This window comes from Narcine bancroftii, chromosome 4 (assembly GCF_036971445.1).
Source record: "Narcine bancroftii isolate sNarBan1 chromosome 4, sNarBan1.hap1, whole genome shotgun sequence".
Classification (NCBI taxonomy): domain Eukaryota; kingdom Metazoa; phylum Chordata; class Chondrichthyes; order Torpediniformes; family Narcinidae; genus Narcine; species Narcine bancroftii.
The window spans coordinates 4,752,550-4,777,450 of record NC_091472.1 but is presented as its reverse complement, the minus strand read 5'-3'; the positions used below and the strand labels follow the sequence as shown (position 1 = coordinate 4,777,450).

Below are 24,901 nucleotides of genomic sequence, written 5' to 3'. Positions count from 1 at the left end.
TCCGGCTGAAGGAGAGCCGCATCCGAGCAAACGCCGGCTCCTGTGGACTGTGTCTGGTGAGCATATTTAGGAAACTTGCTTCTGTACCTCGAGAGAAACACTTCACTGATCTCAACCCTTGACACACACCCAACAGGGAGATCACTTTAAGAAAGCATACACGAATACATTTGCAGAAGGCAAACTGGCGCCGCGGATTGGGAAAATGGTGATGGCTGTGCTAATAAACTGCAAGCCTCTGTATTGAGTATATCAGAGTGTTTCTGTCAGTGTGGTAATGAATGGACGGCCATCACGAACGTAAGTAAATCAAAATACATTGTAGAGAGTTAATAATTTCTTGACTGTTTTCCTAATTGTGTTGAAATGTCGTGTACTTACGTGCACCATTCGTAGGCCCCAGGTTTCTGTGGTCACGACTGCGTTCGCGTTCAGGTGTAATGGGGGATGCTCCAAGCTGGAGAATGTACCTACCCAAGGAGGGTTAGGTAAGTTCTCCTCGAGGACGGGTTCTCCACTTTCAGGTGGTCACCCAACAGCCGCATTGGGGTAGAATAGGCAGCTTTACAGTCGGGTATTCTGGCCATCTGAAAGCGGTTAGAGAGAGTGGTGGGAGTGTGGAATGAGGTGGATGCTAGAGTGGTGACTGCAGGCTCGATTATGACATAGAAGAATAAAATTGTAGAGGTACATGGATGAAAGGGATGTGGAGGGATAGGGACCATATACAGGTCATTGAGACCCGGCAGAACAATGGTCATCCCAGACTAGATGGACAAAAGGAACTGTTGGGTTCAATGGTTCTGTCTGCCAATTATGCTCTTTACTTGGCTGTTGGATTGCTCAGAGATGAACCCTTTTCACTGCAATCGGTATTTTATGACAAGTTAGATTCAGCCTCCAGCTGGTGAATTGGCTGCCCTAGACTGGTCTGTTTGATGCAGTGCAGTACCTCTCAGATTACACCAACCACACCTTATGACCATAAGCCCATAAGACATCGGATGAGCATTCAGCCCATCGGGTCTGTCCCGCCATTCAATCACGAGCTGATCCATTTCCCCACTCAGCCCCTCTGCCCACCCTTCTCCCCAGAACCTTTGATGCGCTGGCTAATCAAGAGCCTGCCAATCTCTGCCTTAAATATACCCAATGACCAGACCTCCACAACCGCCTGTGGCAACAAATTCCACATATTTAACTTCCTCTGGCTGAAGATATTTCTCCACATCTCTGTTCTAAGTGGATGCCCTTCAATCCCAAAGTTGTGCCCTTTTGTCCTAGATTCTCCCACCATGGGAAACAACCTTCCGACATCTACTCTGTCCAGGCCTATCAACATATTTCAATGAGATCCCTCTAAATTGCCACAAGTACAGGCCAAGAGTTGTCAAATGTTCCTCATGTGATAACCCTTTCATTCCCGGTATCATCTTTGTGAACCTCCTCTAACCCCTCTCCAATGTCAGCAGATCCTTTCTTAAATGAGAAGCCCAAAACTGGCTGTCCTCCACGAGGTTTTCCAGTTCCTTTTGCATCTGGGTATATTCGATTTTCTCCACCATTTAAAAAATAGTCTGCCCATTTATTTCCTCCACCGAAGTGCGTCACTGTACACTTTCCGACATTGTATTTAATTTGCCACTTCTCATCCAATCATACTTGGACGATTTCTCATGCACCTCAGACAATGATCCAATCACGTAATCAATGGACTGCAACGTCAAGTTACCGTTCCAGCACCAAATTAACAAACAAACTTGCACATCACCTGAATCCAAAATATCTATCTGCTCTTTTTTAAGATTTCCTATATCAAGTCCCCTGGAGAGATTACAATCCACATATTTATTTCATTCAAAGTTAATCGAGTACTTCAGACCGAGCTGTTAAAATGGGGTGTGAATTCAAGACTATTAGTCACGAGTGAAAAATGTGCAAAGTGTTCCATTTTCCATTCTGGCTTTATTTGAGGGATCTTTCCACAACTCGCAAAGTCTTGTTTACATCCCAGGAGGTTGGGAACTGGATGTGTTTGGAGGTGCTCTTTGTTCTGTTCTGACAGTTGCAATACAAAGTGCAACACTCCATGGTCCCCTCACTCAGCGAGGATTTGCCAAAAGTAAGAAACCTTTGCAGAATCATCTCTCCTCTGCTCAATTTCATTCTTCAAATATTGCAGAGGCCTGCCAAGTTTTCATTCTCAAAGCATGACGCACAGTCTTGTGAGCATACCTCACTGTCTTCTTTCTACCTCCTCTGTGTAGGATAATATCACTCAATCCAATTACTCCGAGAAAGCTGTGCAACATTTGCCACTTCTGCTGCTTTTCAATCCTGATGAACCCATCAATGACTGAGGTTTCCTGTTTCTCCCTCAGGGTCAGGAATCTCTGAAGTAAAGCACGTCGGTCTTCAGGCACCGTGGTTGACGTAAAGACACGACGCTGGAGAAACTCAGCAGGTCCAACGGTGCACCTTCTGCAGCAAAGACAAAGATACAGAACCGACATTTCGGGCTTGAGCCCCTTTGTCCAGGTATGGACAAATGTCGGTAGGTGCCCGAACAAAATGGTTGGGGGCGAGTGACAGGAGCACTGTCCCAAAGGCGGGAGGTAGCAAACGGGCACGGTGTGGATGGAGGGGAACAAAGGTAAGGCCTCTACTGAGGATCGAGCGCTCCATCTCAGAGAAGGGAAGGTCAGAGGGGATGGTGAAGGCGAAGTAGGGGGTCAGAGTGGTGGAGGGGTTTGGAAATCCCTATTCCAGTGAATGGTGGATGCTGGATCATTGGGAGGACAAGGTAAAGGTCAATCTTTTTTTTTTAATTGAAAGGTTGAGTGGAGCGCACATTGAAGAAATGTTAACTAATTGGACAATTTTCTCCTGTAAAGGGATCAGAAGTTCCCTTTCCTATTCATTCTTAATTTTGTCAGAAATCACTGGATGTTTGCTCATAAATTGTTGCAATTAAACCCTTCTGCAAATTTTAATCGGTAACTTCAGTCTGATTATGTTTCGGTCCTGCCCTTCCCTGAATAAAATAATGGAAAGATATTTTTGCTATCCACCCTGCAGTTCCAAAGGGCCTGTCAAGCTGGCCTTGGATGCTTTTTCCCTGGGCTGCCTCTTCCTACCTGCTGCCCGTTGAGAAGGCGATTGGAGAAAGTTCATGTAGGCGGGTAGGCACCTGGTAGCTCTGTATTTTTGCTTTATATTGTGTGTGTGTGTTTGTGTGTGTGTGTGAATGTGTGTGTGTGTGTGTGTGTGTGTGTGTGTGCGTGTGTGTGTGTGTGTGTGTGTGTGTGTGTGTGTGTGTGTGTGTGTGCACATCTGCGCGCACACTGTGGTCTGGAGAAACGGCTTTGCCTGTTTGTAAATGTACAGACAAATGATCATGAACTGAACTTGAATGGCAGCGTAGAGTAAGAAGAGAGTCTTGCTTCTGGGACTGTTTATCGCAATCCACCACGCATTGCTGATGAGGGACATAAAAACCTTCGGACATGCTCCATGAAGTGTAGACCTCAGACAGCGCAGGGACCCTACGGACACCCAAGAGCTCCTGAAGGAGACCAGGGCACATGCTCCAAGACCAGATGCCGACGCCAAGAGAGAGCTCTCAGGAATGTGCAGGGGAGCACCGCAGCCACCCCCCCTCCTCCCCCTCACCCACCCCCCCGCCTGCTGACCGAGATTTTGAAGGTCAGATTGTTACCCCTAATGCCCCCCATTAAGACTTATTCTAGCGCCAACCCTGTTTACCGGGATTATTGTCTGAAGAGGGCACGTAAAATCAGTGAGGACCCCTACCACCCCGTACACAGCATCTTCCAACTGCTCCTGTCGGGGAAGAGATCCAGGAGGATCAGAGCCAGCCCCACCAGGCTGAGGAACAGCTTCTTCCCACGGGCAGTGAGAATGGTGAATGACCAAAGGGCACTCCCGCTAAAAATCTTTGATTGCTGGAAGTGCATTGTTGGAGAAGAGGGTAGAGGTGGAAATTAAATTTAATTAAATTATTGTTTTGTCGTTATCGAATGAAGATCTACCGGGACCAATGCCTGAAGAGGGTGCACAAAATCAGTGAAGCGGTGCGGACTCGAAAGGTCAACATGGCCTGTTTCCGCTCCGTAAATGGTTATATGGTTATATGGTTAAATAGGGGCCAAGAGCACTGCTTTATGGCATCAGGCATCATTAGCCAGGAGTAACGTTTGATACACGCTGGTGACATGGCCTGGGGTGGGTGGAGAGTCACTAGCGTGCGTCTAGCTTGAGGCACGCGAGTGATACCGGAGGGGGTGCAGGCAGGTCTGACAGCGAGCGATGGCCACGACCGTATGGGGGGCACAGGACCTCGCTTGGGGGTAGGGCAATGCCCACAGATGCCTCCCCCCCTCCGGCACTGACCCTGTGTAGCGTGAATAAAAGCTCTCACGACTGGAGGGAGAACATCCACTTTTATTAGCTTATAACTAAGGGTAGGGTCCCACTGTGGTCTTCAGAAGGGCTCTGGGTTTAGGCGGGAAACGAGGGTTTTAAGTGAGTTGGTGGGGGTGGAGCCAGGAGGTGGGGCCGGCCATCAGCGCAACACATGATCATTGAATCCCAGTTCACTGCACCCTGGTATTAAGTCTGTATGTGTGTTTGCAGTGTTTTGCACCGAGGACCGGAGAACTCCGTTACGTTGGGTTGTACTGGTACAATCGGATGATGAGGGTGGTGCGGTTGGTGTAGTGATTCAAATCAGGATTCAAATCCGGGCCATGCTGTGAGGAGTTTGTACGTTCGCCCCATGTCTGCGTGAGTTTTCCCAGGGGGCTCCGGTTTCCTCCCACCGTTCGAATTGTACCGGGGGTAATTGATTGGCATGAACTCATGGGCTGAAATGCCTGTTACCGTGCGGTATGTCTAATTATTTTTAAATAAACTTGAACTCGAAAAGATCATCCCTCAATCTCATTCACTCAAGGGAATCAACATCTCTCCACAACTCAAGCCCTCCAATCCTGGCAACATCCTGGTGGTTCAAGGTGCCAATCCGTTATCGCCTGCCACCTCTGCCAAGACAATTAAGATGAAGCCACTTTATTGCAGGACCGGTGTCACTAAAAGAATTGACCTGCTAAAGCCGGCTGGTCCCACCTACGCAGAATATCCATGAACAACTTATTTTCTTTGTGACTATCTGACGGTCTCGTGGTTACTCATTCTAACACTAGTGTTTTGTTTCCAAACTCATTAAATGATCAAACATTGTATTTAGTATTACATAATTTGAAGTCACAGTTTCCAGAGTCACTGGACAGTTACCAGGAACAGTTACCAGGGCAACTCCTACTACCGTCCTGGATAGGACAGTTGAGAGATATAAAGACTCGAATGGCCATCAAGATCTTGGCTCAGTCATTTTGTGTGTCATTTTCAGACAGAGACGTTTTTACACTGTGCATTTCCAGTTCATAATTCCTCCAGATATATCCTGATCCCAATGTTTCTCTGCACAAGATTAACAAGGATCAAGTTGTGATGCATCGCATTATAAAGGGATTCAGGAAGTTAAATGCCGAGGAACGGCTGCCTCTGGTTTTAATTCAGGACAAAGGGGTAAAATTACAATTTTTTTTAAAGAATGTAAACATACAGCACAGTAACAGGCCCTTCCGGCCCACGAGGCCCTGCTGTCCCATTGACCTTCAACTCCCGGTACGTTTTGAAGGGTGGGAGAAAAACCGGAGTGCCTGGGGAAAACCCGCGCAGACACGGGGAGAACTTGCAAACTTTTTACAGACAGCATGGATTCGAACCCCAGTCCCGATCACTGGCGCTGTAATGGCGTGGTACTAACCACCAGAAGCAGAATGTTCCAGAAGTTGGCACATAAACTCCAGGTGGCTGGATTCAATCCTAACCTTGGGTGCTGGGTGGGTGGAGTTTGTGCTTCGTTTTCGGGACTGAATGGATTTCTATTGGACGCTCCCGCTTCCCAAATACGTTGGTCATTAGAGGTTAGCTGGATAATTTAAGTTACACTGGTGGCAGAAGAATCAAAAGGAATGAGGAGACAGAATAAGCAGCAGGGATATATGGAGAATGGGTGGGAGGGTTGGACTTAACCCTGAGTTAAGGGAAACACAATAGGCTGCCGGCACTGTGATTGTAGTAAGTAGCAATTCAGTGTACTCCTTGTCTGAAAAGACCGGCTGAGTTCCTCCAGCATTTCGGTGTATTCCGCCTTCCGCGGGGACCACTTCCTCCATGACTCCCTTGTCCACTTCTCCCTCCCCGCCAATCGTCCCCTTGGGACCTACCCTGTGACCGCAGGGGATGCTGCCCTTGCGCCCACACCTCCTCCCTCACCACCATTCGGCGCCCCAAATTGTCCTTCCAACTGAAGCAACATTTGACTTGTGGCTACTGCATCCAGTGTTCCAGCTGTGGTCTCCTCTACATCGGAGAGACTGGGCACAGACTAGGAGATTGCTTTGTTGAGCACCTCGGCTCTGTCCGCCACAATAGCGTGGATCTCCCAGTGGCCACCCATTTCAATTCCCCCATTTCCTTGCTGACAGGTCTGTCCATGGTCTCATGCACTGCTCAACTGAGACCACCTGTAAATTGGAGGAACAACACCTCGTCTTCTGACCAGAAGGCATCAATATCAACTTCCCTGGCTTTTGTCGTATCCCACCCCATCCCCCCACCCGCTTCTTCCCCCAGTTGTCTCTCCATTCCCTGTCTCCTTTTGTACAGCCATGATAAATTCGACCTAGTCCCTTATCTCGTCCAATTAACACCTTTTGTTGGTCTGGATTCCGCCCCTGTTGTTTGAACTCCGAGACTTTCTGATCTTTCCTGCTTCTGCCCTTTCTGATCTGTCCTCGAAGAAGGGCTCAGGCCCGAAACATTGGCGATATATCTTTGTCTCCTATGGATGCTGTAAAGACCGGCTGAGTTCCTCCAGCAGTTCGGAGCATTAACCCTGAATTATTGTGGATGCAATGATCCCTATCAGTGTTGGAGGAAGTAAAGCAGAAAGTATTTCCTCAAACAATGGGTGTTAAAACCTGAACTTATCCTTGGGCGCTGGTAGGGTCAGCAACAGAACAAATGTTAGAGTGGAATGATCATAAACTCACTCAGCACGGTGGGGGTGGGTGCTATTAGATGCCGGGTCCTACCTGTCGACATGGGTATTGGATGCCGGGACCTACCTGTCGACGTGGGGTATTGGATGCCGGGACCTACCTGTCGACGTGGGGTATTGGATGCCGGGACCTACCTGTCGACGTGGGGTATTGGATGCCGGGACCTACCTGTTAACGTGGGGTATTGGATGCCGGGACCTACCTGTCAACGTGGGGTATTGGATGCCGGGACCTACCTGTCAACGTGGGGTATTGGATGCCGGGACCTACCTGTCGACGTGGGGTATTGGATGCCGGGACCTACCTGTCGACGTGGGGTATTGGATGCCGGGACCTACCTGTCGACGTGGGGTATTGGATGCCGGGACCTACCTGTCGACGTGGGGTATTGGATGCCGGGACCTACCTGTCGACGTGGGGTATTGGATGCCGGGACCTACCTGTCGACGTGGGGTATTGGATGCCGGGACCTACCTGTCGACGTGGGGTATTGGATGCCGGGACCTACCTGTCGACGTGGGGTATTGGATGCCGGGACCTACCTGTCGACGTGGGGTATTGGATGCCGGGACCTACCTGTTGACGTGGGGTATTGGATGCCGGGACCTACCTGTTGACGTGGGGTATTGGATGCCGGGTCCTACCTGTCGACGTGGGGTATTGGATGCCGGGTCCTACCTGTCCACAAAGGTTAACACCATCTGCCCCTCCGATGCAGGAGACAAGGGCATTGCTTTTATTGCTTCAAGCATCACTAGATGCTACTGACGATTGACAGATGCTAGTGACGTGGCCGGGGGCGAGTGGAGAGTCGCTGGTGTGCATCAAGCTAGATGCTAGTGATACAGGAGGGGGTGTGGGGTTGGTCTGATGGTGAGCAATGACTATGACCATATGGGGTGGCCTCATTTTGGGGGGGGCAAAGCTCACGGATGCTCCCCATTGGTGCAGACCCTGAATGCATATATTATCTTGTATGAGATTCCCAAGGTGTGGATTACAGAGCTGAGATTGGACAGAATGGTTTCAACAAACCCCAGGGCGTTGTGTGGAGGGAGGGGGTTACAGGCTTGGAGATTGTTGGCACAATACCCTCTCATTTCCAACTGAGGTCATTGAGCTGAAAGGTTCTGCTCTCTAATCTACAGGCTTTGAACTTCCTTTTAAGGGAGGTGATGGATTTTTTTAAACCCTGTGGTGTGAGTGCCCAGGATGGAGTGCCTGTGCTGGGTAGCGTACTCTGAGGGGTTGTAGAATTAGGGGAAGCAACAGACCAATGCAGGGTACTGGAAAAAGGGAACACATCTCCTCATAGAGAAGGAGAAACATAAGACATGACCCAACAGGGTCAGTAGCCACAGCAGTGGACCAGTGAGGGGCTCAGTGTTGCATGGGAAGAGGGGCCCCCACAGGCTGCAGGCATTTGACAACTTGTGGTCAAAGGACCCACACCAGGCTGCGGGCTGCTGGAGACTTGCTCATGTGAACTAGGTATCGGAACCAAGATTCGAGAGGGTGCTGAGGGCAAGAAGGGGTCCTGAAGAGCCTTGGGTGCTGAAGGCTAGAAAGTTTGGATCTGGACCTCAGGTTGCGAAGGTTTGAACTAGAGTCTGCACCCTGCAGAGGCTGTGGGAGCGCTGGAGGCAAATCCACAGACACTGGATTTCCATAAGGCATTTGATAAGGTGCCGCACAAGAAATTTATCAATATGATACCGATAAATGGAGTCGGGGGAAGTATATTGACATGGATTGAGGATTGGTTAACTATCAGAAGGCAGAGAGTCGGGATAAATGGGTGTTTTTCTGATTGTCAGGAGAGTGGGAAAGTGGGGGGCCGCAGTGGTCGGTGCTGGACCCACAGCTCTTCACCGTTTAAATTGATGGTTTTTAAGAGGGGACAAAGTGTCGTGTAGCCAAGTTTGCAGATTGAGTGGAAAAGCAAATTGTACAAAGGATGTGGAGAGGCTGCAGAAGGATCTAGTTATATCAGGTGAGTGGTCATCCACTTTGGTAGGGAAAATAGAAGAGCAGATTATTATTAATGAAAAACTGCAGCAGGTGCTGTCATGCAGAAGGACTTGGGAGGGCTTCTGCATGAATTGCAAAAAGTTGAGTTGCAGGTATAGCAGGTTATTAAGAAGGCAAATGGAATATTGACCTTCATCGCTAGAGGAATTGAATTCAAGAGCAGGGAGGTCATGCTGCAACTGTACAAGATCCTGGTGAGGCCCCACCTGGAGAATTGTGTGCAGCTCTGGTCTCCATACTTGAGAAAGGATGTACTGGCCAGAGGAGGTCCACCTGGTTGATCCTAGAGATGAGGGGGTTGACCTACAAGGAGAGACTAAATCATCTGGGATAATACTCACTCGAACTCAGAAGGAGATCTTATAGAAACTTTTAAAATTATGTAAAGGATAGATAAGATAGAGGCAGAAAAACTGTTTTCACGGGTAGGTGAGACCAGAACTAGGGGACACAGCTTCAAGATTCAGGGGAGTAGATTTAAGACGGAGATGAGAAAAAATTGGTTTTCCCAGGAGCAGTGAATCTGTGGAATACTCTGCCCAGCGAAGGAGTTGAGGCGACTTCATTAAACACATTTAAGGTTCAGTTAGATAGATTTTTACATCATAAGGAATTGAGGGATATGGGGAAAAGGCCGGTCGGTGGAGTTAAGTCAATGATCAGATCAGCCGTGATCTTATTGAATGGTGGAGCAGGCTCAACGGGCCAGATGGTCGACTCCTGCTCCTATTCCTTATGTTTTCAGTGTCCCTGAAGGGAACCTCCTTTGCTTCTCTTTTTCCTTTTGTTAAGGGCACCGGGCAATGCTCATGGTGACTGTTAGTTTGCCTAATGGCAGAAAAAAGTTGAAGTAGATCATTATGGAAGAAATTTTTAAGAAGAAAGGATTGACATGGTTACTAACATAATTGGCAGGCAGCCCATTTTAATATAGCATCTGATCAATCGTATATTATTTTGAAGCAAAGTTGTGGCCTTAACCATCATCAAGGATGATATCAGTGGTTATTGATGCATTCTTCTTCAAGTTAGACAAAACTAAGATTTTAATATACAAAAACTGTAACAAAAGTCAAGATCCTGTTTTCAACAGGTTTATTCCATGATGTAATCCCATTTCTGTAACAGCCTGTTTGTCGCTCTGTCTAAATATATATGCTTGAGTAGTAGATGGCAGTGGAGACTGCGGCCTGCACTCTGTGATTGATCATGTGAAAGAAAGTCCATGAAATGATACTCGAGGTCTCCGATCAGTTAATTTTGTCGACAACCATGTATATTACATTTTTGATGTATTGTGGCGTGAGAATAAAAGGAACCTTTGGACTCCCATATCCCTGTTTTCATGGACTACTAACAACCGCAAATACTCCGTGTTCCAGTTTGCAGGGTCTACCAACAGCCACATATACTTCATGTAAGGTCTACCAACAAATATTCCATGTTCCAGTTGGCAGGGTCTACCAACAACCCATATATACTCTGTGTCCCAGATGGCAGTAACTACCGACAACCATATATACTCCGTGTCCCAGATTGTAAGGTCTACCAACAAATATTCCATGTTCCAGTTGGCAGGGTCTACCAACAACCCATATATACTCTGTGTCCCAGATGGCAGTAACTACCGACAACCATATATACTCCGTGTCCCAGATTGTAAGGTCTACCAACAATCATATATACTGTGTCCCAGTTTGCAGGGATAAATTTGATACCCAACCACCAGCTGTTTGTACTGTAGTTTACCCATGGACCCAATCTAGAGTATATATTATGGAAGGTTAAAAATAGCCAAAGTATAATGGTTAAACCTTTTATGTACTTACCTTCTTTTTCAGCTTTCTCTACCAACAGAGCAGTGGGCAACTGAGGTGCATTACGTGGACCATGAAGTTATTGGCGTTTGCCAGATGTACCTGTAGAATTCACTTACCCAGACAGCAGCCAAGGCTGCCTCATTGAAAGCATTTAAGACATGGAGAGACAGATTTTTGCCTAGTACTGTTAGGAGGAACAGGCATGTAGATGGAGCTGAGTCCATAGACAGATCAGCCATCATCTTATTGAATGAAAGAGCAGGGTCAACAGGGCAGATGGCCGACTCCCGCTCCAATTTCTTATGCTTCCATGCCTGATGCATGTTTCTCATGAAACATTTCTCATCTATTTAATTCATCGGGGTTTTGTTGCAAACCATACCTTCTTTTGTGGTGCCTTCTCCAGTCAATGGTGGACCAACCAGCGTTCGATATTGTGGAAAAACCTTGACAGAGTACTTGGCATCCGGCAGCAGGTTCTGAAGGGTTGTTTGCAAAATCCTCCCATCGACAGTCATTTCTCTTGCCTCCCCACCCAGTACTGGGGTGTACTGTAGCCTGTATTGCAGAACGTTACCTGGAGCAGGTGACCAGCTGACCTTGAAACTATCTATAGTTTCATCAAATACTTCCAAGTTACTTGGTGGGCCATATTCTGTGGGAACACAAAGAAAAGTACCATTGTTCATTTCAAAGTAAACAAACTGAGACAGGAACAATCTACTGTTATATCATTCACCAGCTTATCACAGAGATCTGGTACAAAGACAAAATTAATCGCTCACAGTTTACATTCCACCAGATGAAGATAAGAGACATGGGAATAATGTAATCATCAACCAATAGGAATAACAGATACATTAACCAATGGGAATAACAGATACATTAACCAATGGGAATAATGGAACCATATACCAATGGGAATAATGGATACATTAACCAATGGGAATGATGGAACTATAGACCAATGGGAATAATGGAACTATATACCAATGGGAATAATGGATACATTAACCAATGGGAATGATGGAACCATATACCAATGGGAATAATGGATACATTAACCAATGGGAATGATGGAACTATAGACCAATGGGAATAATGGAACCATATACCAATGGGAATAATGGATACATTAACCAATGGGAATGATGGAACTATAGACCAATGGGAATAATGGAACTATATACCAATGGGAATAATGGAACCATATACCAATGGGAATAATGGATACATTAACCAATGGGAAGTCAGAGTTTAGTGTCATTTGGATTTACATAGTTCTCTTCTTCTTTGGCATGGCTTCGCGGACGAAGATTTATGGAGGGGGTAAAAAGTCCACGTCAGCTGCAGGCTCGTTTGTGGCTGACAAGTCCGATGCGGGACAGGCAGACACGATTGCAGCGGTTGCAGGGGAAAATTGGTGGGTTGGGGTTGGGTGTTGGGTTTTTCCTCCTTTGCCTTTTGTCAGTGAGGTGGGCTCTGCGGTCTTCTTCAAAGGAGGTTGCTGCCCGCCAAACTGTGAGGCGCCAAGATGCACGGTTTGAGGCGATATCAGCCCACTGGCGGTGGTCAATGTGGCAGGCACCAAGAGATTTCTTTAGGCAGTCCTTGTACCTTTTCTTTGGTGCACCTCTGTCACGGTGGCCAGTGGAGAGCTCGCCATATAACACGATCTTGGGAAGGCGATGGTCCTCCATTCTGGAGACGTGACCCATCCAGCGCAGCTGGATCTTCAGCAGCGTGGACTCGATGCTGTCGACCTCTGCCATCTCGAGTACTTCGACGTTAGGGATGTGAGCGCTCCAATGGATGTTGAGGATGGAGCGGAGACAACGCTGGTGGAAGCGTTCTAGGAGCCGTAGGTGGTGCCGGTAGAGGACCCATGATTCGGAGCCGAACAGGAGTGTGGGTATGACAACGGCTCTGTATACGCTTATCTTTGTGAGGTTTTTCAGTTGGTTGTTTTTCCAGACTCTTTTGTGTAGTCTTCCAAAGGCGCTATTTGCCTTGGCGAGTCTGTTGTCTATCTCATTGTCGATCCTTGCATCTGATGAAATGGTGCAGCCGAGATAGGTAAACTGGTTGACCGTTTTGAGTTTTGTGTGCCCGATGGAGATGTGGGGGGGGCTGGTAATCATGGTGGGGAGCTGGCTGATGGAGGACCTCAGTTTTCTTCAGGCTGACTTCCAGGCCAAACATTTTGGCAGTTTCCGCAAAGCAGGATGTCAAGCGCTGAAGAGCTGGCTCTGAATGGGCAACTAAAGCGGCATCGTCTGCAAAGAGTAGTTCACGGACAAGTTTCTCTTGTGTCTTGGTGTGAGCTTGCAGGCGCCTCAGATTGAAGAGACTGCCATCCGTGCGGTACCGGATGTAAACAGCGTCTTCATTGTTGGGGTCTTTCATGGCTTGGTTCAGCATCATGCTGAAGAAGATTGAAAAGAGGGTTGGTGCGAGAACACAGCCTTGCTTCACGCCATTGTTAATGGAGAAGGGTTCAGAGAGCTCATTGCTGTATCTGACCCGACCTTGTTGGTTTTCGTGCAGTTGGATAATCATGTTGAGGAACTTTGGGGGACATCCGATGCGCTCTAGTATTTGCCAAAGCCCTTTCCTGCTCACGGTGTCGAAGGCTTTGGTGAGGTCAACAAAGGTGATGTAGAGTCCTTTGTTTTGTTCTCTGCATTTTTCTTGGAGCTGTCTGAGGGCAAAGACCATGTCAGTAGTTCCTCTGTTTGCGCGAAAGCCGCACTGTGATTCTGGGAGAATATTCTCGGCGACACTAGGTATTATTCTATTTAGTAGAATCCTAGCGAAGATTTTGCCTGCAATGGAGAGCAATGTGATTCCCCTGTAGTTTGAGCAGTCTGATTTCTATACAACTGCAAAATACTCAAATATGGAACTTTTGTGAAAGAATTCCTGTGTTTCCAAGTTCCAATTATTTCCATTTGCAAAGCATTGAAACAGACTTTGAAATTGTAATCTATGGCTTCCAAGATCTTATCCCTTATTCCTAAAATTACTTGGAAAAACATAGTCAATCTTAAAAACACCCTTGGGAATCTCATTCCCATGCTTTGGATCTTGTTTGATGCGAGGCAGAAGATGTATAAGAAATTGTTAGATCCAGAGACCATTACAGGACAGAAAATGACCCTTTGGTCCTTCTAGTCTGTGCCAAAATATTATTCTAATGAAAACCTAGAGTTGCTGGAGGAATTCAATTGGGTTTCTCAGCGTCCATGGGTGGTAACCGACGTTTCGGACCTTAGATGCTCCAATTGAGCCCAGATTCCTCCACAGTCATGTAATAGGAAACTATTTTACAGGATGTTGAAAACTTATCTGTTGATGTAATTATCAACTCTTGATTTGTAAAGAGGATGCAATCCAGTAATTATTGGAGCATCAGAGGTGGAGACGGTGAGCAAATTTAAGTTCTTGCGAGTCACTATCTCAGAGGATCTTCCCTGGACTCAACACACCAATGCCATCTTGAAGAAAGCCTATCAGCACCTGTACTTCTTCAGGAGTTTGCAGAGGTTTGGTATGACACCAGAAACCCTGGCAAATTTCCACAGAGTTGTGGAGGAAAGTGTGCTGGCCAGCTGCATCATGGTCTGGTATGGGGACACCAACACCCCTGAATTTAAAGCCCCTCGAAAGGTAGTGAACACAACCCAGGACATTACAGGAAAAACCCTCCCCACTATCAAGAACATCCACAGGGAACCCTGCGGTCGGAGAGCAGCAGCGATCATCAAGGATCCACACCTCCCAGCACCCACTTTGTTCTCACTGCTGCCATCAGGAAAGAGGTGTAGGTGCCACAAGACTCGCACCACCAGGTTCAGGAACAGCTGCTTCCTCTCCACCATCTGACTCCTCAATGACAAACTCAATCAGGGGCTCATTTAAGGACTCATTTGTGCACTTTATTGATTTTTTTTATTCCCTCTGTACTGCACAGTGTGCTTACATTCGTTATCTGTTTACAGTTCTCTATTTGTTTACGTTTATGCAGTGTAGAGTAATTCTGTCATGCCCACAGGAAAAAAGAATCTCAGGGTTGTATGTGATGTCATGTATGTACTCCGACAACAAATCTGAAATCTATTACAGGATAAATTTTACAGAACTGCCATGCTGTCAGAAATCTATCAATTGCTCTCTCTCTCTCTCTCTCTCTCTCTCTCTCTCTCTCTCTCTCTCTCTCTCTCTCTCCCTCCCCTGTATACTCAACTAGTTCCCCCATTAAATACATTGGTGTTGTTCACCATGAATCTATCAATTGCTCTCTCTCTCTCTCTCTCTCTCTCTCTCTCTCTCTCTCTCTCTCTCTCTCTCTCTCTCTCTCTCTCCCCTGTATACTCAACTAGTTCCCCCATTAAATACCATGGATATCCTTTGCAGATTTTTTTTTGGATTTCATTCCGATCCACTGCGCAACACGGTTTTACCTAACAAGGTCAAGACTTCACCTTCAAACTGACCTCCTGCAACCCTTTGGATTCAGAGCACAAAAGAAGAGCGCTTGCCCAATCTTGTCCACCCCAGCTAAAAGAGAGGGCACAAGACAAATTCCGATCCCCAGCTCGCAGTTGCAGGTTAAGGCCTTCCTGCCCGCAATTTGATGGAACTGAATGCCTTTCTGGATTATTTCAAACTGGTAAAAGTCACACACATTCCAACAATCTGGAATTACTACCAAAAGGCCAATGCACAAAACAGGAAAAGAATTGTAAGCTTGCCCAGTGTCATCGGAGGCATCAGACTTCATTCAGGATATTGACAAGAGGCGGGGTCTGAAGAAAGCACCCTCTATCCTCAAGGGCCCTCACCGCCCAGTCCTCTTCTCACTGCTGCCATTGGGAAGAAGGTACAGGAGACGAACACCCAATGGTACAAAACTAGCTTCTTCCCCTCCGCCATCGGATTTCTGATTGGACAATGAGCCTATGGACGCTATCTCACTTTTTTTTTCCATTAATTATTTAGGTTTTAAATCTTGTATTTATGGAACTGCAATTTATAACAATTTTACACCTGTAAAGCAAAATAGTACTGCTACAAAACAGCAGATATAGTGTCACGTGTCCATTCAATAAACCCGATTCCGATTTTAATGTACCTTTTTAATTAGTTATTCAAAATCTTTTTTTTTTAATTGACTTAATTCAATTCATTAGGTTACAAAAGTCCTAACATTCAAAAGAGGGAAAGTCATCCCTGATTATTGAATGTATTTGTCCAGGTATCAGAACCAGGATTCGAGAGGGAGCTGAGGGAAGGAGGGCACGCAAAGGCCGGCGAAGGCTTCCTCGTCGAGATTCGGATCTGGAGCTCGGGCGGCCGATAGATCAAACGAGAGTCTTGTGCAGCTGTGGGAGCGGTGGAGGCGAATCCATAGATGCTCGGTGACCATGAAGGGACTCTCATTTGCTTTTCTTGCTCTCGTACTGTAAGGGGCACCAGGCAAAGCCTTAAGGTGGACTAAATATTATATTTCTGTTTCTATTACATGACAATAAATGGCATCTAAGCTGAAGAACCACATGAAAAAAAAGATGGCCATGTACTTTTAGAGTAGCAGTTAGCCCAACGCTGTTACAGCGCCTGCGATTGGGACCGGGGGTTCAAATCCCATGCTGTCTGTAAGGAGTTTGGACGTTCTCCCGTGTCCACGTGGGTTTTCCCTGAGGGCTCCGATTCCCCCCCCACCCTTCAAAAATGTATCGGTGCATTGTAGGTCAATTGGATGGCACGATGTCGTGGGCCCTGTATGTCAAAAATCTAAAAGGTACATTTTTTTTTAAATTTCTCATTTCAAATGCAAGTACTGACAGATCTGCTCTCGAGGCGCTGTGAATGGACCGCCAGCTTTTTTGCAAGCCTCTGCCATACTGTTGCACTGCAGAGACAGCAAGAACTCGGCCAATGCTCAGATCTAAATCCCACTGCACTTTAGCAAGCAGAAGAGCTGATCGCACCCAGAAATAGTAATCCAAATGCAGCTTTTGGCGATCAGTTTGGCGTACGGCAGACTTAACCTGAAATTGAAGTAAACAGAATCGGGAGGGGGAGCCACAAAACCCACACACGCTGGAATGGCGAGCAGTCAGTGAGCTGCAGGAGGGACTTGGCAGGTCAGACGACATCCTTGAGGTGGAACGGCCAGTCAACGTTTTGGGTCGGGACCCTTTATCCAGACTCTAAGAAGTATTGGAGTTCAGCATTAAACTGATCCCAAATCCTGCAGAACTGGAGGAGGATGTATAAGGGTCTGGGATTCAGATGCAGCCCTGATCAAGCAATTATGTCAAGTCTTAGAGGCCTCAATTATTGACTTAGGACATTGCATTAAAATTACGTACATCTTGCAAGCTATTTACCTGAAGCTAGCAATATGTTAAAACAATATCAAATTTGATGATGTTTCCCTCATGATCTTAGGAGAAATTGCAGAACCATCATTTGTCAAGAAATGCATTGAGCTGCTGTGAAAGGGTGCACATTATATCGCTCCATCACTGGCAGCTATTGATTTATGGATGTTGATCTCATGATAAGTTTGGCAACCCCCACCCCATGATACTTAAAACCGGAGCCAAGTTAGTTACTCGTGCAGCAATTAAGACTTTAACATTTTTTTGATTGAAGAAAAATTTTAAAAAGGCTCGATTGTGAGTATTCTCTCTCCCCAAATGGGTTTCAAGAATTGGTTATTAACTGGTGGATTCAATATGTTTTTAGAAGAATGCAAAGTTCTTGTAAATTAAAGATTTTAAATTTAGACAACAGGCCCTTCCGGCTCACGAGCCCATCCTGATCAAATTCCCCATTTCGAACATTTCGAACGGCAGGAGGAAACTGGAGTCCCCGGAGGAAACCCACGCAAACACGGGGAGAGCGTACAAACTCCTTACAGTCAGCATGGGGTTGGAACCCCCGGGTCGCTGGCCCTGTGAGAGCGTGGCGCTAACCGTGCTGCCCCATTCAGGTGGGGTGAGCAAGGTTTCCAATTTCAAATGGCAGGTCACCCATTCAACCCTCCTTTGGAAAGTGAGGGCAGTGGGGCAGATAGAGAATTCTGCAGTCACGTCAATTAGTGCACCTTCCTGGAGATCCACAAGCTGTTCCAATTTTCTGATAAATTTTAGAACTTTTATTCCTATCTTGCTACATTTTTATATTGATCAATTCTTTAAAAATTCAGTTATATTTAACATTTCACTGCTTTACTTGTACGGAGAAGATTCTATTCAAGGATATAGCAGAGTCTTCTAATATTATAACACTACTTTTATAAAGCAATATTTATTTATTTATTTGTATAGATGAAATACTTGCCCTGTTTATTGTTTGCCTGCTTGTGTGTTACGTCTGGTTTTGTGTCCGTGTGTTTTTCCACCGAGGACCGGAGAACGCTGTTTTGTCGAGGTTGTACTTGTACAATCAGATGACAATAAACTTGACTTGAAACTTGTCCCCAAGAATTAATGACAGGATCAAGCAGCATATTCAGTCATTTGACAATATGCAAAAGTAGGGGGAGGAACTCAGCAGGTCAGGGGAAGTAAAATTCAGTCGTCGTCTCGGGCCTGAGCCCATAAAACAAACAAAACGAGCACCTTTGCTCCTTCTAGTCTGGGCCGAACCTTTTTGTTTGCCTAGTCTAGTGGTTTTCAACCTTTTTCTTTCCACTCACATCCCACTTTAAGTATTCCCTATGCCATCGGTGCTCTGTGATTAGTAAGGGATTGCTTAAGGTGGGATGTGAGTGGAAAGAAAAAGGTTGAAAACCACTAGACTCGTCCCACTGACCTGCAGCCAGTCCATAGCCCTCCATACCTCTAACAACCATGTACCTGTCCAAATTCTTCTTAAATGTTAAAATTGAGCCCACACTCACCATTTCAGCTCGCAGCTTGTTCCACACTCTCACCTCTCTCTGTCTAAAGAAGTTCCCCCTCACATTCCCCCTAAACTTTTCCCCTTTCACCTTTAACCCATGTCTTCTGGTTTGTATCTCACCTAACCTCGGTGCAAAAAGCCTATGTACATTTACTCTGTCTAACCCCCTCAATTTTAAATACCTCTATCAAATCTCCTCTCATTCTTCTACGCTCCAGGGAATAAAGCTCTAACCTGTTTAAGTTTCCCTGCAACTCAGTTTCTGAAGTCTGGGCAACATCCTAGTAAATCTTCTCCACCCTCTTTCTATCTTATTGATATCTTTCCTGTAGTTTGGTGATCAAAACTGTTCCCAATTCTCTAAATTTGGCCTCACCAATGTCTTATACAAGTTTACCATAACATCCCAACTCCTATACTCAATACTTTGATTTATGAAGGCCAAAATTCCGTAAGCTTTCTTTACAACCCTATTCACCTGAGAAGCTACTTTCAGGAGTGCCGAAAATCAGGTAGTAGCCCAAATTAGAAGATGGTTGGGGGCTGGGGAGGGGAAGAGAGGGTAAGGTGGAGAAGTGTAACAGGAGGAAGAAGAAAAAGGAGCTGAGAGGTGATGGAGGGGGCGGAGATAGATATGCTCTGATAGGAGAAAAGAAGGGAAGGGGGTTGGAGGAATGGGATTAGAGGGATTAGAGGGATGAAGGAAAGTGAGAGAATGGGGGAAGGATGGATACTGGAAAATGTCATCTGGTGAAGGGTTCAAGCCCAAAACATTGGTTAATACCTTGATGAAAGGATCAAGCCTAAAACGCTGGTGATGTATCTTTATCTTTGCTACATGAAGGATACTGAGTTTCTCCAACAATTACTTTTTTTACTTCATTCAGTGTCTGCAGACTTTCACGTTTGACTACCATGTTTGGAGATCTCCGAGATGGAATAGAAGATGTTGGTTTTTCAATTTGCGTGTGGCTTCTGCCTGGCCACGGACAGACACGTTGGTGCGAGCATGAGGGGTGGAATTGAAGAGGATGGCCACTCGGAGGTCCTCGCTGTTGCAGTGGATGGAGCGAAGGTGATCAGCGAAGCGGTCCCCATTGGTGCCAGTTCTACCTCCATGGGTCTCCAGTTGATCCCAACACCTCCCTCGAATCCCATGGTCGATCAAATTTTCCAATTTCAAGTATCCAAATTAATCTTTAAAAGTAGGTTAGCCTGGCAAAGGCGGCTGGCATGGTTAGTGTAGCCAGTGACTCAGGTTCGAATCCCGCGCTGTCCGTAAGGAGTTTCTATGTTCTCCCAGTATCTATGTGAGTTTCCTCTGGTTATCCCACCCTTCAAAGCATACAGGGGTTGTGGGTTAATTAGGGGTCGTGGGCTGGAAGGGCCTGTTAGCATGCTGTATGTCTAAATTTTTTAATAATTAAATGCATATTTAGAGGCTGAAGTTCCCCTTTCAGGAATCATCCTGGATCATGCAAAATGATGTAATTCATCTCCATCTACTTCATCCAATCTTTATTCCCCAATAATTCCTTTTCATGATAAGCTGGACCAATTCTCTAATGTGCTGTCACATTTTTACACTGCTCTTCAACCTCCCCTCTCAGGGTTCGAATCCCGCGTTGTCTCTAAGGAGTTTGTATGTTCTCCCCGTGTCTGTGTGGGTTTCCTCCAGGTTCTCCGGTTTCCTCCCACCCTCCAAAACATACGAGGTTTGTAGGTTAATTTGGGTGTAATTGGGCGGCACGGGCTCAAGAACAAGCCCTACAATAGTAATCTCACTGTCACACCACACACTGTAAATATGCCCTTGCTCTTCGACCTTGTACAGCGTTGCAGAGTTGACTTGCCAGACTGCCCATGGAAGAACCCTTCCTGGTATACCTTATACCAGGTATAATGTGACAATAAACTTGAACTTGATTTGAACTGGTTCTGGATGTCAGCAATAGGTGTTTCTGCACATGAACTTTTAGACATCAAAATGAATATTTACTGATAAAGATTCATGGGATAACACATGATCTGCTCCAGATGTGGATTGGACACCAACAATGGATCTTTGCCAGACAACTACAACGGTGGCTCAAAAAGGGCTTCTTCACCCCCCACCCCCACCCCGTCCCACTAAAGAGAATGAACTAACTTGTGACCCTTATCTTGCTTTCACCTGACCCGTTCAAATTATGTCCTTGATCAGAGCCTGATCGGCTCCAACACTTGTGAGAAGATTGACCTTCCATTAAACCAGCCCTCCGTGAGTTTTGCCTGCACTTCAGTCACTAATTGGAAGCCTCGCGTTTTCCAACATTACATCTAGATTTGATTATTCCAGGGCACTTCTGGATGGCCCCCTAGTTCTACATTCCTTGAACTTTGAAGTAGTTTTGTAATCTGCTGCCAGATTTCAGCCCCACTCATCCACTGACCTGTGCTTTGCTAGCTCACATCAAATCAGAAATTCTCACCTCTGTTGCTTCCCTTTCTCCGTGGAACCACAGAGCACAACACCACAGAAGCAGGCTCTTCGGCCCATCTAGTCTGCGCTGAACTACTTTTCTGCCTCGTGTCACTGATCTGCAAACACCTCCAATGGAGTGAAACAGATGCAGTGCTGGAGAAACTCAGCAGGTCAAACAGTGTTCTATCAACATCAAAGATGAGATACATAGTCTTGAGCCTTTATTCACGGTATGAGCAAAATGTAGGAAGGTACCTGAATAAAATGGCACAGGCTCACACGCGAGAGGTAAAAGGTGGATAAGGGGGCAGAGGGAACAAGAGAAAGCAGGGGAGGGGGTGATAGCTCTCTGAATGGAGGCAGATAGATAGAGGAAGGAGGGAGAATGGGGAGAAGTTGATGTTATTGCCATCTGGTTGGAGGTTGCCCAGACGGAATATGAGGTTTCGCTCCTCCAATTTGCAGGTGGCCTTGGTTTGGCAGTGCACAGACAGATATGTTTTCATGGCGTGCACAGAATCGAAGCGATTGGCCATTGGGAAGAAAAAGTTTGAAAACCACTGTTTTAATCATATTGTTATGTCTCTGTGTTAGTATGGAGGCTTCTTAAATAACTTATAGATGCAAGATTCAAATAACATAAGAGACTTTACTTACTGATGCCTTCCACCATCTCAGGAAACTGTTCACTCTCACATATACATACAGCCCACAGTGGGGAACTGTGGTTACTACAGTGAGAAGGGTGTATTCTTACACAGTTGCAAAACAGTTCACATTATCCTGACTATATAACAGTACCTCATTGACTCGTTATGTGCACGGTTTCAGAACTCCAAAGGAAATGGGCCAACGATCATTTTTCTCAAGCAAAATATTTCAGTAACAATTGGGTCGAGAGCAGTGATTCTCAACCTTCCCTCCCAACTCACATCCCACCTTCAGCAATTAATCACAGAGCACCGATGGCCTAGGGATTACTTAAAGTGGTGTGTGGGCGGGAAGAAAAAGGTTGAGAACCACAGCTCTACGCCAACCATCCACTTATATTCAATAGGCAATAAATTTTTCAGGCCATTTCTGCAGCGGCAATACAAATTTAGCTCATGATAACGCTTCCATTGCTCAGACGATTGAAAATCGGCTGAACCTTAACCCGAGGGTGTTTGGTGTTCTACTCTGCTGGAAGAACTTCCAGCACTCCCTCGTTCCTCACCATCTCCCCGAAGATGACTTCATTTGCAAAATTCATCCGAACAAAAGATTCATATGTCTTGGGCACAAGGCAAGTCCCGGAAAATGTGTTATTGCAATTGAATGGGTCAGTGCTGCTCAGGGAAAGCTGCCAAAAGATGACTGCAGGCGGGAACTGGAGACCTGACATCAGGGCTCACCAATATTTCCCTGGATACCTGCTTTAAAATGGTGCCAAAATCAGCAGGTTACAGAAAGAAACGACGTGGATGGGAACAATGGAACTTCTCAGCAACACTCAGTGAGCCCGATGAGGAGAAGTCGTTGATGAGATGCACAGACCAGGTTGGCTCACCAGATTAATTTAGACCTTTGAGTAAAGCTCCCTTGTCTCAGCCACGTGGTAATGAACATTTATATATATTCAACATCCTGTAGCAGTTGGCTTGGTGGGGGAGGGGGCGAGAGAGAGAGGGGAGAGGGGAGAGGGGGAGGGGAGAGGGGGAGGGGAGAGAGGGGAGGGGGAGGGGGGAGGGGAGGGGGGGAGGTGTACATTCCTTGCTGATGTACACAGAGCATACATACATACACTCGCACATGAACAAATACACACACCCAGCCATTTCCACATGCACGCATCCACATACATGCACACACAAGCAGGTTCACCACCCTGCACATCCGCACCCACGTGCACATATGCACGTCCACTTCACACGGATACGCCCACAACACATGCACGTGCTTGCACTCAATATCCCTGCAGTGGATTCTCCAGATGACAGTCAAGAAGGAGAACTTGGTTTGCATGACCCACACAGGAGACTGCAGATGCTGGAATCTGAAGCTAAACATGGTCTGCTGGGGGAGGTATGCCGGTTGAATTAGCCTCTGTGGGAGGGAAGGAATGATGGATGTTCCGAGCCAAATCCCTTCATCAAGAACTGGGTTCATTGAATTGTTCACCAGCCGTAGGTTATCAAATGCATTTACTTGGTAGATATCTACCGGCACAAAGGAGCTGAATTGCACCTAGCCCCAAAGCACAGCTCACTAATGAGCGGGATTACAGCAAGGAAATCGGCCGCTTGGCACACCTGGTATCTCCGATAATCCCACTTTACCATTCAAGACACATTTGAGGGGCAAACATTCTCCAATTAAAATCAAGACTGACATGCAGTGTCCAACTAAAATCTATTCAACTCACATGAACTTTTCTTGGAACAAATAGCACAGAACAGACCCTTCAGCCCACAATGTTTTGCTAACATCATAGACCTAAAAATGCAAAACTTTCCCTACCCCATAACCCTCCATTTTTCTTCCATCCATGTGCCTGTGTGAAAGTGTCTTAAATGCCCCCAATGTTTCAGCCTCCACCACCATCCCTGGCAAGGCATTCCAGGCCCCCACAACTCCATGTTTAAAAAAAAGTACACATGATGTCTCCCCTAAACATCTTCCCTTGACTTTGTACACATGTCCGCTGGTGTTCGCTGACCCTGTCCTGGGAAACAGGTGCTGGCTGTTCACCTTATCGATGCCTCTCATAATCTTGTAGACCTCCAGTAGTGTTCAAAGGGATTTAATCCAAATTTGAGAGAAAGCAGGAGTAGGTCACCTGATGGTGGTGCAGGCTGAAAGGGCTGAATGGCCTTCTGCTCCTCTATTTTACAATTCTGAATTTAACCATTTACATTAATGCTGCCCAACTATTTTAATTTCATTAATATATACAGCACGGTAACAGCTTCTTCCGGTCCAGGAGCCCGTGCTGATGAAGACCCCAATTATCCAACAATCTCCACAAATTTTTAAGGGTGGGAGAAAAGCCCTGGAGAAAACCAAGGAGACACGGGTGAATGTACAAAATTCTTATGGACAGTGCCGTATTTGAACCCGGGCCTCTGAAGCTGTAACAACATTGCACTAACCCCTACGCCAGTGGTTCCCCCCCCCCCCCACTCATGTACCACCTTAAGTAATTCCTGACTAACCACAGAGCACCTATCATATGGATATAAGAGTTCTACAAGATTCTGATAAGGTAGACAGTCAACATCTTTTTCCCTGGCCAGAAGAAACAAACACCAGAGGACATCTGTTATAAAGTAAAAGGAAGAAAGAGTTTAGGGGAGACATCAGGGGTAGGTTTTTCCCTCAGGGATGGTGGTGGAGGATGGAACATTAGGGACATTTAAGAGACAGGGACATGGATGGAAGAAAAATAGAGGGTTATGAGGTGAGGAGATTTTAGGTGGTTTTTTTTGGTGACAGATATGGGTCCGCACAACATTGTGGGCTGTAGGGCCTGCTGCAGT

The 24,901-nt window shown here is 46.3% G+C and overlaps 1 protein-coding gene across 2 annotated transcripts in view; it reads right to left on the bottom strand.

The window, feature by feature from the left end:
* Positions 1-24,901, bottom strand: part of col12a1a (collagen, type XII, alpha 1a) — a 363,032-nt gene that overhangs the window by 286,564 nt on the left and 51,567 nt on the right. For both annotated transcript variants that reach the window (XM_069930690.1, XM_069930692.1), the window contains exon 12: positions 11,385-11,657. In XM_069930690.1, coding sequence (XP_069786791.1) covers positions 11,385-11,657 — 273 coding nt within the window. The remainder of the gene's footprint in view (positions 1-11,384; positions 11,658-24,901) is intronic.